Raw genomic sequence first — 14,678 nt, 5'->3', positions numbered from 1 at the left:
TAATATGAAGTGGGATAAGCATCTGGGCATGGTCACATTAAAACATTGCCAGTTAGGGGGTACCATATTGTCCGAATTTAATGCATACCTTACCAAGCCAGTAAGTCCTCCTTTGACTATTTACAATATGAAAGTCGTTAGTGCAGTCCTCTATGGGGCAGAACTTTGGGGCTTTGATAAATTGTCTAAATTGGCTGTAGCGGAGAATAGCTTCTTTCGAAAATTAGCGAATCTTCCGCAAAGCACCCTGGTAAAGCCCATGCTCTACGATCTAGGAAGGAATGCACTCACAGATAGCGCTAGACTACGCCCCTTGATGTACTGGCGGAGAATCTGGACAACCCCGGAACTGGCTCACTATGCTAAGGGCTTTAAAGATCTGATACGCTGTTACCGTTTAAAAAAGATCTCATGGTTACAGCAGGTTAGATCACTTATGCTAAACATTGGTTTGGTGGCCCTGTGGGAAAACCCTAGAACGCCCGGTTCCCGTCCAGAGAACAAATGAAGGGAATATACTGGGGATGGGTGGATACCAATACATATAGGAAAAGTCACCCCTTGACTCTGACGGGCCAATTCCTCATGGTTAAAACAGTCCAAAACTTAAAACCTTACTAGGATGCTATCACAAAGTTTAGGCTGGGCACGGACTATAAGAGCCAAAGCTACTGTGGCATCATGATTAATGTGCTTAGTGTATATGTCTTTAATTGTTATAGAAACTTGTACATATATGAACTTATACATGATCATGGCTCCCAAACTAGCAACATTGTACTGCTCCTTTTCTATTGTTAACTATGAGCTGGGTTTCCATGTGTGTTTATTGCTCTAGTTGCACTGTTTTATAAAAAAAAATTATAGATGTGTTTTAACTGAGAGATGCTACTCATTTTACCTGATTTTATCTGTTTTATTGGGAGCTGATGTAATGGTTTATGCTTTTATGACAAACTGTTGAATAAAGCTTAATTGATGATGACTTGTTGTATCATATATCTGGATGCTATGACAGAAGCAGAAAAATACCAGTCGGGCGTCACATTATGCTAAGCACAGATTTTTAGCTTATGTGTTTTAAGCCACACCCCTTTGAGTGACACCCCAGTTATTTCATCCTACTTAAAGCCCTGGACATTCATTTTTTCCATTCACCAAATTTAAAGATACGCAGGGGTATGTTTGCAGGAGTAAAATGTATTCTTTATAACCAACTTGTTTTTTTTACCCTAGTAACTGTCGGCAGTCATGTCGTCGGACTCAGAAATGGCGGTGTTTGGGGAGGCTGCGCAGTACTTGCGTAAGTCTGAAAAGGAAAGGTTGGAAGCCCAAAACAGGCCATTTGATGCCAAGAACACCTGCTTCGTAGATGACGAAAAAGAGCTCTTCGTCAAAGGAACCATCACGGCCCGAGAGGGTGGCAAAGTCACCGTGAAGACCGATGATGGAAGGGTAAAAATAATCTTATACCAACAACGGCGTACACAAGCCTAGCATCATCATACAGCCAGACATCTCTGCTCAACTCCAACTTTATCTTTGCCTGTCTTTCTTTCTTCCTAGACTGTAACAGTCAAAGACACCCAAGTCTACCCTCAGAATCCTCCCAAGTATGACAAGATTGAAGACATGGTCATAATGACCCATCTGAACGAAGCCTCCGTGCTGTTTAACCTCGCTGAGCGGTATGCAGCCTGGATGATCTATGTAAGTAAGAATAGAGAAGTTTGAGAGGTCAATAGACATATCCCAGAACACCCCCAAAGAATGTCCAGCCAATGAGCGCAGCCTGTGCTTTACCACCCGAAAAGCAAACCTATCAGCAGCGACCGTGTCTGAAATGTCCAACCAATCAGCGCAGCCTGTGCTTTACCACCCGAAAAGCAAACCTATGAGCAGCGACTGTGTCTGAAATGTACACCTTTAATACTTTCACATTCTGAATTGAGGAGTGCAGAGGGGCCCCTCTTGATTCAGTCCATTTAGCTCCACAAACTAAACGAAGCAGCCATTTGCTCGTCATAGGTTAAGGTTGAGTTTAACCAAAGGGGGTTTATACCCATTAAACAGTTTACATAAATTAGCCTATTGAACAGTAGCAACACCCAACATAGCATTAAATTGCAGAGCACGTTGTTAGTATTTACAGAAGACATATAGGCAAAGGAAGCTTTATGTAAAAGAGTATGTCCCATACATTCCATGAACCAAGCACAGAATATCACACTCTTACTCATGTATATGACTTCACTGGAGGGAACGTACCCACCATTAGTACCAGTAGCAAAAACTAAATTCAGAGAGTGGACCTCTGACCAATCCCAACCACCAACCACTGAGTCCCAATAGGCATGATGCCTGCACGAAGCAGAGGCTAAATACAGATGAGCTGTTTTACAAGCCCCTTGCGCCACTTTTGCGTCACTTTTCCCATGTTAAAAGTGACGCAAAAGTGGGGCAAGGGGCTTGTAAATCTGCCCCAGAGAGTGGACCTCTAACCAATCCCAACCACCGAGTCCCAGAGGTATGATGCCTGCCCCAAGCAGAAGCTAAACACAGAGAGTGGACCTCTGACCAATCCCAGCCACCAACCACTGAGTCCCAGAGGTATGATGTCTGCCCCAAGCAGAAGCTAAACACAGAGAGGGGACCTCTGACCAATCCCAACCACCAACCACCGAGTCCCAGTAGGTATGATGTCTGCCCCAAGCAGGAGCTAAATACAGAGAGTGGACCTCTGACCAATCCCAACCACCAACCACTGAGTGCCAGAGGTATGATGTCTGCCCCAAGCAGGAGCTAAATACAGAGAGGGGACCTCTGACCAATCCCAACCACCAACCACTGAGTCCCAGTAGGTATGATGTCTGCCCCAAGCAGGAGCTTAATACAGAGAGGGGACCTTTGACCAATCCCAACCACCAACCACTGAGTCCCAGTAGGTATGATGTCTGCCACAAGCAGAAGCTAAATACAGAGAGGGGACCTCTGACCAATCCCAACCACCGAGTCCCAGAGGTATGATGCCTGCCTGAAGCAGAAGCTAAACACATAAAGTGGACCTCTGAACAATCCCAACCACCAGCCACCGAGTGCCAGAGGTATGATGTCTGCCCCAAGCACGATCTAAATACAGAGAGGGGACCTCTGACCACTCCCAACCACCAACCACTGAGTCCCAATAGGTATGATGTCTGCCCCAAGCAGGATCTAAATACAGAGAGGGGACCTCTGACCAATCCCAACCACCAACCACTGAGTCCCAGTAGGTATGATGCCTGCCCCAAGCAGGAGCTAAATACAGAGAGGGGACCTCTGACCAATCCCAACCACCAACCACTGAGTCCCAGTAGGTATGATGCCTGCCCCAAGCAGGAGCTAAATACAGAGAGGGGACCTCTGACCAATCCCAACCACCAACCACTGAGTCCCAGTAGGTATGATGTTTGCCCCAAGCAGAAGCTAAATACAGAGATTGGACCTCTGACCAATCCCAACCACCGAGTCCCAGAGGTATGATGCCTGCCTGAAGCAGAAGCTAAACACATAAAGTGGACCTCTGAACAATCCCAACCACCAGCCACCGAGTGCCAGAGGTATGATGTCTGCCCCAAGCAGGATCTAAATACAGAGAGGGGACCTCTGACCAATCCCAACCACCAACCACTGAGTCCCAGTAGGTATGATGTCTGCCCCAAGCAGAAGCTAAACACAGAGAGTGGACCTCTGACCAATCCCAACCCCAACCACTGAGTCCCAGTAGGTATGATGTCTGCCCCAAGCAGGATCTAAATACAGAGAGTGGACCTCTGACCAATCCCAACCCCAACCACTGAGTCCCAGTAGGTATGATGTCTGCCCCAAGCAGGTGCTTAATACAGAGAGTGGACCTCTGACCAACCCCAACCACCAACCACTGAGTCCCAGTAGGTATGATGTCTGCCCCAAGCAGAAGCTAAATACAGAGAGGGGACCTCTGACCAATCCCAGCCACCAACCACTGAGTCCCAATAGGTATGATGTCTGCCCCAAGCAGGAGCTTAATACAGAGAGGGGACCTCTGACCAATCCCAGCCACCAACCACTGAGTCCCAATAGGTATGATGTCTGCCCCAAGCAAAAGCTAAATACAGAGAGGGGACCTCTGACCAATCCCAGCCACCAACCACTGAGTCCCAGTAGGTATGATGTCTGCCCCAAGCAGGAGCTTAATACAGAGAGGGGACATCTGACCAATCCCAACCACCAACCACTGAGTCCCAGTAGGTATGATGTCTGCCCCTAGCATGAGCTTAATACAGAGAGTGGACCTCTGACCAATCCCAACCCCAACCAGAGTCCCAGAGGTATGATGTCTGCCCCAAGCAGAAGCTAAATACAGAGAGTGGACCTCTGACCAATCCCAACCACCAACCACTGAGTCCCAGAGGTATGATGTCTGCCCCAAGCAGAAGCTAAATACAGAGAGTGGACCTCTGACCAATCCCAACCACCAACCACTGATTCCCTGTAGGCATGATGCCTGCCTGAAACAGGAGCCTGTGCAAAATAATGCTCTGGTAATGATAAAAGAGCAGCATAATTGCAAAAATAAGCATTGATAACATCAACAGACCTGGCACTGGTCTAGTGCATACACACAAAGTTATACTATGCAGTCATCGGTTAATGCACTCATGCACAAACACACACAGGTACGAGTACACACAGTCACACATGCACACACATACAAACACATACACATACACACACAAACACATACACACACACACACACACACACACACATCAAGTTAAAGTGCAGATGCATAGCAAAGACATGCAGGTATCCACAAATCCCAAGACAGTGTGCATTCATATAGGCACACATATATTTATAACGACACAAATAAAGACACACATGTCTACATGTCAGCACTCGTGCAGGTATACTATCAAGTATTTATTTAAGCACTGTTTTAACAATGCGCCATTAGAAATGTCAGAGCAGACCTGGGCATGGGCTGTGAGGAAGAGATTGGCCTAATAACAGATTTTCATTGATGCCTGACTTTAACAGGGCAACCATCAGTAGAGCAGCTGCAATCACTAGTCTCCAACTTGTGCAACGCATCACAGAGATAAATGAAGGACTTGGAATGCATTGGATGACCTAGTAGGTGCTGGAAATTCTGCTCCTGTAGTTTGTGATATTTATTTATCGACACTTTCTCACAGCTTCAGGAAGGCTGGGCCAGGGGTGTGGCGATGTCGTGAAATGCCCTATTCTTTGTCTGGGCGTGTTTGTGCTGGGGATGGGGAGATGAGATGTCTTCAGAGAAGGTACGTCTTCCCCTACTGATACTTACCCCTGCCTATGTGCAGAAAATATAAACAGACATTATACCTTAACTGACACTGTCTCACAAGCCAAACACAGAATGGCTATTCGTTGCACTCATACAAAATGTGACTGGCATTGCCTAGTAGATGAAGGGTTCAGGACCAGTCTCCAACTCTACACATACTGTCTTTTGGACTGAAGCAAAGTGCGAATGACACTATGATAGACAAATGGCTGAAGCAGACCTGCCAAAAGCCACTTTCTATAGTTCGTATCACTAAGGCTATGATGCGTTTGGATCACTGAAATAATATCTACAGCCAAAATATCGAGTTGCCATAATATCGATGCCAAAATATCGAGGGACATAATATCGACTTTCTATCTTCACTAAGGTAAGTACAAAAATATCGAGTTTAAAATATCGAGTGTTAAAAATATAGACTGTCAAAATATCGTTTTTTAATGTCTTTAAAATAAGTTACAACTATTATAATATTAAATATATTTAATATAAACATAGTTAAAATTATTAAATAAATGTAACATTATTACATAATTAATGTAACTTTAAAAATTAATAATAATAATACATATATATATATTTAAATACATGTTATTAATAAAACATATAGATTATATTTACCATAGCATAGCAAAAGGTTTAAATTTAATGTAACCACTCCAGTGGGTGCTACATTAAAGAGATCGTTGGATAGCGTAGGGGTAAAAATTACTATTCCCACTCCAGTGGGTGCAACAGTAGGGAAAGCGTTGGATAGCTTAGGGGTAAAAATTACTATTCCCACTCCAAAGAGTGCAACAGTAGGGAAAGCGCTGGATAGCGTAGAGGTAAAAATTACTATTCCCACTCCAGTGGGTGCAACAGTAGGGAAAGCGTTGGATAGCGTAGGGGTAAAAATTACTATTCCCACTCCAGTGGGTGCTACAGTAGGGAAAGCGTTGGATAGCGTAGGGGTAAAAATTACTATTCCCACTCAAGTGGGTGCAACAGTAGGGAAAGCGTTGGTTAGCGTAGGGGTAAAAATTACTATTCCCACTCCAGTGGGTGCTACAGTAGGGAAAGCGTTGGATAGCGTAGGGGTAAAAATTACTATTCCCACTCCAGTGGGTGCAACAGTAGGGAAAGCGTTGGATAGCGTAGGGGTGAAAATTACTATTCCCAATTAATTATTTTAAATTAATTACCAATTATATTTTAATTATTTACCAATTAATATAAAACTATAAATAATTTACATATTTATTTATTTAAAATTATATTACTTCCCACCCTATTCCCCTATAAACACACAACACGCTACAGAAAATAAATTACAAAAATTTAATTATTTCTCAATTATTTATTTTGAATTAATTACCAATTATATTTTCATTAATTACCAATTATTATTTAATTAACAATTAGATTAAATTTACATAATTAATTAATTTTAATTAAAATACTTCCCACCCTATTCCCCTGTAAACACACAACCCGCTACAGAAAATCAATTACTAAAAATTAATTATTTATCAATTATTCATTTTAAATTAATTAACAATTATGTTTTAATTAATTACCAATTATTATTTAATTAACAATTAGATTAAATTTACATAATTAATTATTTATAATTAAATTACTTCCCACCCTATTCCCCTATAAACCCACAACCCGCTACAGATTTATATTACACAAATATTATTAAATATTAATAACTTACCTTATTTTCGATATTTTTGTTGTCTATATTTTATCTAGTCTATATTATGTCTAGTATATATTTTTGATTCGATATTTTGGCTATTCTAGTCGATATTTTTGTTGTCTATATTTTGTCTAGTCTATATTTTGTCCAGTCTATATTTTTTCCATGGGGAAGCTGTATGAGGACCAGGTGACAGGGAGGCCGATACGCTCAAAAAAGCGCTATTCTGAAATTCCGTAATGAATAGGAAGCGAACTGGTAGAAGGGAATGATACAGATTTGAAGGCCTCTACCCACAAAAGACAAGTTGGATCTTTGCCAACAGTATACAACTAAAGTCATATGTTGTATAGCCGAATTGATATACGGTGGTCACCCCTGATACAGCACTGATAACATAAATGAATTCCAACATCCAGGTGGAACAATTTTAACTAAATAACATCGAACAAAGAGAAGCACATGAGAATCAGATAAATGATTGAAAAAAACTGCATCCTCATGCCCTAAATCCCTCAAATCTCTGAGAGATTTTTTAAGTATCACAAACCCCGTCCTGAAGAAGGTGTTACTATCAACACAAGACACCGAAACACTGCGTCGACCTTTTGGGTTTTTTAAAAAATAATTTGTATTCGAATGTATAATTGTTTTATGAATGTAAATTGAAACTGTATTGTTTTTAATAAATTGTTTTTTTACACTGGCAAAGATTATAGTCTCCTAACTAATGTGATGACTCTTAGACAAGGTTCCTACACTGATTGTTAGCTTGTATTTGTAAATTTTGTGTATGTTAAGTGAAATACAATCTCGTCCTTGACAGCGTAGATACCCCTTGAGCCTCTGGTTGGGTCAGTCTACGCCGTAGGGTATATACCCCCACCATTTAGGGACCCCTTGTGTTTTTTGAATATATTTTTTACTCGATATTTTGTCCAATCGATATTTTGGAATCGATATTATGTCTGTTTACCGATGCGTTTATCGGTGAGTGTATAATACACTGCAGAAACAGACAAAGCTGTCCCTAGTCCACACACCCAATGAGTAAATCAGTGCGAATGATATACTGATTGACACTATACAATAGCTTGTGCAAAGCTACAGTTTAACAACCCTACGAGAATGCAGCAAACATGGTAGGAGGAGAGAAAGCACTGAGAGGGCAAGCAGGTCAGTGGAAGCTTAAGAAGGCCAGACACAGCGGCGGCTCCTCCGTTAAGGCGGAGGAGCGACACCCCACTGCTTTCTGAGCAGTGAATTAAGGAACAATAAAATGATAATAAAGCATGTTATTATCATTCAAGTTTTCCTTGCTATGCTCGGTATGCCGATTCAAGGGCAGGGCTGGGCCATCCTGATTAGGAGTGGTGCGCACTGCTACAAGTGCGCTTGTCTGTTTGGCCGGCGGTCTTAGGCTGGCCAAACAGACAAATGTAAATGTATATGTATAGGCATTTATATAGCGCACTACTTACCCGTAGGGTCCCAAGGCGCTTCGACCGCTGCGAAACCCTTCCTGGCTTCCCTGAGAGATGGTCCCTTAATGGGTATCTCCAGGGTGAGACCAGGCATCCCCGGCGGTCTGGTGGGGCCGTTAGTGAAGATGAGGCAAGCTAATGCCCAGAGTTGCCGAGTGTGATCGCTGATCAGAGTGGGCACCGAGGCGAGAGAATTATCGAGTCCGCTGACCCTGGTCCAGAAACCTGCCGCGCCGGGAATCGAACCCTGGTCCCGGGCCGTCCGCAGCCGGGTGGAGAAACAGCACAGACTCCCTGTGCCTGAGCGAGCATCAAACCAGCCCGCTCAGGCCAATCCTCATGCTGCTCTCATGCTAGGTGTAGCATCAGAGCAGTGTGTGGAGTGGGTGAGGAGCCTGTGATGTTTCCCAGGGACTACTGGGAGCAGGAGAGCAGAGATGCAAGGGGGCCGGCAGCATCAGGGAAGTCTTTTATTTATTTATGTTAACCACCACCCCTGCGTTCCCCTCCTGTGCTCCAACTGGGCTCCCTCCACCCGCTCGCCACTTTTTACTTGTATCAGCCACCACTGCCAGACATCCCTTTGTGCATCACCACTCTGTTCCACCAATTCTAGAGAGTAAACCTGTGCTCCCAAAGCACACCAGCAAACTCAGCCCAAAATGGAAAGATCCTCATATCTGGGCAGTGATGGATGCCACGTTTAGGGTCTATCACAATACAAAAGATAACCTATTTCCACAACGCAGAGAAGCACCCAAAATAATTTACGTAGATTAAAACGAGTGGTTATAACAGCGTGGCAGTCATCACTTTGTAGTTATGATTCAGGACAGTTTTCCATTGAAAGGCATTTTTTGAAAAGCTGATAGCTTTTAACCCCATAGACATATGTGCATCGAATTTGGCCATTGCATGCGTAGTCTGGTGAGTCCCGGCATGACAATTTTCATGCAGATCCTTGCAAGGGAAAATTCTGCTTGCGTGTACAGTCAATAGTGCTTAACAGATTTACGTCAAACTTCACCTGAACCTACAACCCTCCTCAGAAAGTGCTTCCTTTGATGTAGTATCATTCCCTTTCGTATTTTTGGAGGTATAAGCCTGCAAAAATGGTGCAGAGCAGTCTCGAAAGTTTAACACTATTTTATTTCTATACTCTTTTAAGTCATGATTCAGTGATTTGAGCCCCTTGTCAATCACGTTTGGTATTTTTTCACATTAGCTGGTGAAGGTCTCTGGAGATATTTTTTTTGCCATTTTGAATACATAAGTCAAGTTTGATTCAGGACTTTTGAGCTGGGGGGGGGGGGGGGGATACACAGTAATGGGCAGACCCCAGTTGTGTGCTAAGGGGCACCCAGTGACGTGGAAAAACTCAAGTACCAGAAGACAGAAGAATAAGATGCGAACAGAGTAAGTTGCAATTTTAAGAAGTGAATTTGATTTTCATTTTGGGAATAAATTGCGAACTGGATTCAGTTCATAATTGTTAAGACCTTAAAAAAATACAGAAAACGGGTGGCTCGGGGAGACGAAGAGAGACAGAGAGGGAGAAAACAAAGAAAGAGGAGGGATAGGGCACACAGGACTAGTGAGGTGGAGAGCCTGGCCGTGGGCCAAGCCCGCTGTACACTATTAAAGACCATGCACAGTGGGAGCCGGTGTTTGTAAAGTGTGTTATTGAAAAAAACCTTACAATTCACTGACAAATTTGAAAATAGATGTATGCCTTAAATTATTTTGCTTTGGCCAGTCATATATTTTTACATTTAATTAAAATCCCTTTCTTTAATTTCATTATTTTGCTTTGGCCAGTCATATATTTTTACATTTAATTAAATCCCTTTCTTTAATTTCAGACGTACTCTGGTCTTTTCTGTGCCACTGTGAACCCCTACAAGTGGTTGCCAGTGTACAACCCCGAGGTAGTGGCTGCTTACAGAGGCAAGAAGCGCCAGGAAGCCCCACCTCACATCTTCTCCATCTCTGATAACGCCTATCAGTTCATGTTGACAGGTGATGGTTTACTTGATTTAACAGTTATAATTGTTACTCAAATATAGCATTTCTTAACACAATCGTTTCTGACATTTCTTGAACAGATCGTGAAAATCAGTCTGTCCTGATCACGTAAGTAATACATCATTAGTAGAAAGTTGATGTGCTTAATTTACATCACCAGCTTTATGGGGCTGAAGCACTTAAAAGAATTGTTCTGAATTTACTATTTCTCTACAGCGGAGAATCTGGTGCAGGAAAGACTGTGAACACCAAGCGTGTCATCCAGTACTTTGCAACAATTGCTGTTGGTGGTGGTGACAAGAAAAAAGAAGCTGCCGGCACAGGCAACAAGATGCAGGTTTGTTTCTCTGCTCAACTCATTTTAACACCACACACTATATGTATGTCAGACAACTTAATTGATGGTGAAACCTTGGTTCTCTAATAGGGAACGCTGGAAGATCAAATCATCCAGGCTAACCCTCTGCTGGAAGCCTTTGGTAATGCCAAGACCGTGAGGAACGACAACTCATCCCGTTTTGTAAGACTTCCAATTTCTTCCAATTCACAGGTTTGAAAAACTATTTGCTGTCTCTTAATAAACACCTGATTTAATTCTACCCTCTATTTACTTTTTAGGGTAAATTTATCAGAATTCACTTTGGAACCACAGGAAAGCTGGCTTCTGCAGATATTGAAACATGTAAGACATACATATATCTACGTTTAAATATACACGCAGACACATATCCCAAACGAAAAAGATATATATTTAGCAATTTGTCATCAATTATGTTTGCATTACAGACCTGCTGGAAAAGTCCCGAGTCACATTCCAGCTGTCAGCAGAAAGAAGCTACCACATCTTCTACCAGATCATGACCAATAAGAAGCCAGAGCTGGTTGGTTAGTATCTAACATGGTTCAAATCTCCCTTTATCTGCACTCTATAGAAGTATGTGTTAAAAGATTATATTTTTGTAGCGTAAAAAAAACCAAAATATTGTGGCTCACTGAGTCCTGTTTGCTAGAATAACAGTCTCAGAGAGAAAAATGTGTAACTTAGTGAATGATTAATATGACTCAATCAAATTGTCTAGGAGGCAAAGTATTGCAGAATTGATATTAAATTGTAGTAAATAAAACATGTGGCCAGAAATCTAAATTCTGCATTGGTGGATTTCACTAACAAGATCAAAGTGTAAACGGATCATTTAGCACTTGCTGTCATCATTGATAGATTTTCCATTTTTATAATGGAAATGCAGCACACATTGATTACCTGCAAGAGTTTTTGATAAAAGTACAGCAAACAAACGGAATTCATAAATATGTAGGCGGTTGCCTAGTGTCTTACTGCATTATTTAATGCATTCAATTTTTTTGTCTACAACAGAAATGCTGCTCATCACCACGAACCCATATGACTACCCAACCGTCAGCCAGGGTGAGATTGCCGTGAAGAGCATTGATGACGAAGAAGAACTTCTGGCTACAGATGTAAGTGACAATGAACTGGGGATTCCTCGCCTACTCACCCAAACCTGCTAAAAGAAAGGGGTGTAAACGTTACCATACATGGTCATTCCATTAGGCAGGTCTCTCATTCATAAAAGGATCCCCCTTATTTCATGACAGAGTGCCATCGATATCCTGGGGTTCAACCAAGATGAGAAGATCGCCATCTACAAGCTGACAGGAGCAGTCATGCACCACGGAAACATGAAGTTCAAGCAGAAACAGCGTGAGGAGCAGGCCGAACCCGACGGCACAGAAGGTAGGGCATGCTATAACCCTCATCTTAGATAATAGCATCAGACTTTAAAATGCATTAATTTTAAGAGGATTAATCTCATTATTCAAAGTGAAACTGGCCTTACTGTAGAAAGGTCAACATTAGAGGGTTAAGGAGAAACAACTGCATACCTTAAGATCAGTGTGAGCTGCAGAAATACACTAATTTTACCCTAGGCTGAAAGGGTATCCTGCTACAACATTGTTCAGTGTCACTCTCATCTGCTTGTTTCTTCCTCAATGGCTTTCCTTTTTCTTCTTGTATTTTTCCTCCCTGTGGAGCATGGCCTCTTTGTGATCCTTTGGACTGGATGACGTGTATCCTGCAACTTCTCACATATAACGAGCTACCTTTTCCTTTTTCTTTCAACATCCCATGGAAGTGCATGTATTTACTAGATCTCTCCCTCTTGTGTTGCTTTATTCCTCCCAACCTCTTGCACTGTGATTATCCTCACCCCGCCCAGATTGTAAAAGCACAAAAAGAATATTTTTGCTGGGGTATAGCTGAATAGCAGATTTTAAGGAGTCTTTTTATTTAGTCTCCTGCATTCTACATATTGCATGAAAGCACTGAAGGACAGGCTCTTTGCAGCACCCAGTCAGCAGGTGTCTGAAGCAGAAGGTGTACTTAGCAGGACACATCTCCTGGAGGCCCCTAAATCTGCTCCCAGGGCCACTGCAGATGAGAAAATGGCTGACTCTTGTGGATAGTAAATTCGGCCTTGACAAGCGTTTCCCTTCACATTCTCAGGGGGCCAGATATACGACCCATTTTTGCATGTGCAAACTGGTTAGTGACTCCTTTGCGCATGCAAAAATTAAAAGGGCCATGAATAAACCCTATTTACAGAGTCACAATTTATTTGCTACATAGGATTTGCAACATGTAATTAGGAAGGGGCGTTCCAAGGGTGTCCCTTCCTATTTGCGACTCAATACCCTATGTATGAATGTTTTGTGATCACAATTCCCTTCGCAAAACAATCACAATTTACCGTCCAAGAGGGTGGTAATGCACTTGCAAATGGGAAGGGGTCCCCAGGAGACCCCTTCCCCTTCGCAAATGCAGGGCAAAATATTTTTTAGGAGGAGTCAGATGTCCCAGGGACCACTATCTATCCTTAAAAAAATGAAACAAAAACATTTTATTTAAAAAAAAAAAGCATCCCGTTTTCCCTTAAGGAAAACGGGCAGCATTTAAAAAAGAATTCCTGCTTTATTGAAAAGCAGTCCCAGGCACGGGAGTCTGCTGAGCCCAGCAGGCCACCATATATGGGAGGGCCAGCCATTCCTAATGGGGTCGCAAATTGAGAGTGCCTCATGAATATTGATGAGGCATTTAATTTGCGACCCCATTGGGAATCGCAAACAGTGTCTCTGACTCTATTGTACATGGCATTTAGCGACTCACAATTGAGCGCAATTTGCGAGTCGCTAAATGCCCCGGTCGTTCATCTGGGCCATAATTCCCAACTCTTTTTAAATGCTGTTCAAAGTTTCCTATGCGAAAAGTATTTGAAACATAAGCCTACCTTATTAAAACATCCGGCCCACTCTGATTTGGAATGTAACAAGTGGGCCTATTAGTACATAGATTGATGAACATACCACCACCGCCTCTGCTGTATGCAGAAGAGGCTGTGTTCATAGCATTAACACCTAATGCTTTACATTCGTTGGTCGACGCATCTGTGGAATTCATGTCAAGTTTAGATCTCTTGATGAATTTTGGGAAGTCACAGATTTTGGTCTGTGGCTACAAACGAAAAAGTATTTCAGCCATCATTCATGGTTCCAGCCATTCAAATGTTGTTAATAATTTTTCATATTTAGGCATTTGTTCTGATTCCTCAGAGTCAATGGCTACTCACGTCACCATCACCTGGCTAAAGTCCACCAGACACATATGCAAGTAATTAAGGGCCTGATTACGAGTTTGGCAGTCTTGGAGTGGGCCGACACGCCAGGGCCCCGCTCCAAGACTCCAAACCTCTATTCAGTCAGTCCGCCGGATTACGAGTTATAATCCTGGCAGGCGGTCCTGCAGCGATGCCTTTCTATGGCTCATAGGAGAGCCTTAGGAAGGCATCGCCATAGGAGTGCCAGAACCCATTCCTGCAGAGATAGAAATGCATAATGTTGTGCATTTCTCTCCTTGCAAGAACAGGGGGTGAAAAAATACATGGGGACACAACATGTTCCCCCTGCATGCACCCCGAGTGCACAGAGAAAACAGGGGGCCCTGTAGGGCCCCAATAGATTTCTCACCACCCCAGCGGGATTGGGATTCCCCGACAGTTGCAGCGGTCCTGTGGTGGTCCCAAAGCCGTAGTTGTAATATGACGGTTGGAACGCC

General features: G+C 42.8%; 1 protein-coding gene across 1 annotated transcript in view; it reads left to right on the top strand.

The window, feature by feature from the left end:
* The window catches only part of LOC147684408 (myosin-4-like), a 47,888-nt gene that overhangs the window by 10,133 nt on the left and 23,077 nt on the right, over window positions 1–14,678 (top strand). Inside the window, exons 2-11 of the mRNA XM_086940333.1 lie at window positions 1,237–1,455; window positions 1,567–1,710; window positions 10,384–10,540; window positions 10,627–10,654; window positions 10,763–10,883; window positions 10,974–11,066; window positions 11,165–11,228; window positions 11,333–11,431; window positions 11,922–12,025; window positions 12,164–12,302. Coding sequence (XP_086796459.1) covers window positions 1,252–1,455; window positions 1,567–1,710; window positions 10,384–10,540; window positions 10,627–10,654; window positions 10,763–10,883; window positions 10,974–11,066; window positions 11,165–11,228; window positions 11,333–11,431; window positions 11,922–12,025; window positions 12,164–12,302 — 1,153 coding nt within the window. The 5' untranslated portion in view covers window positions 1,237–1,251. The remainder of the gene's footprint in view (window positions 1–1,236; window positions 1,456–1,566; window positions 1,711–10,383; window positions 10,541–10,626; window positions 10,655–10,762; window positions 10,884–10,973; window positions 11,067–11,164; window positions 11,229–11,332; window positions 11,432–11,921; window positions 12,026–12,163; window positions 12,303–14,678) is intronic.

This window comes from Lissotriton vulgaris, chromosome 10 (genome assembly GCF_964263255.1).
Source record: "Lissotriton vulgaris chromosome 10, aLisVul1.2, whole genome shotgun sequence".
NCBI lineage: Eukaryota > Metazoa > Chordata > Amphibia > Caudata > Salamandridae > Lissotriton > Lissotriton vulgaris.
Note: the sequence above shows the minus strand (reverse complement) of the source record. Positions and strands in the feature narration are given on the sequence as shown.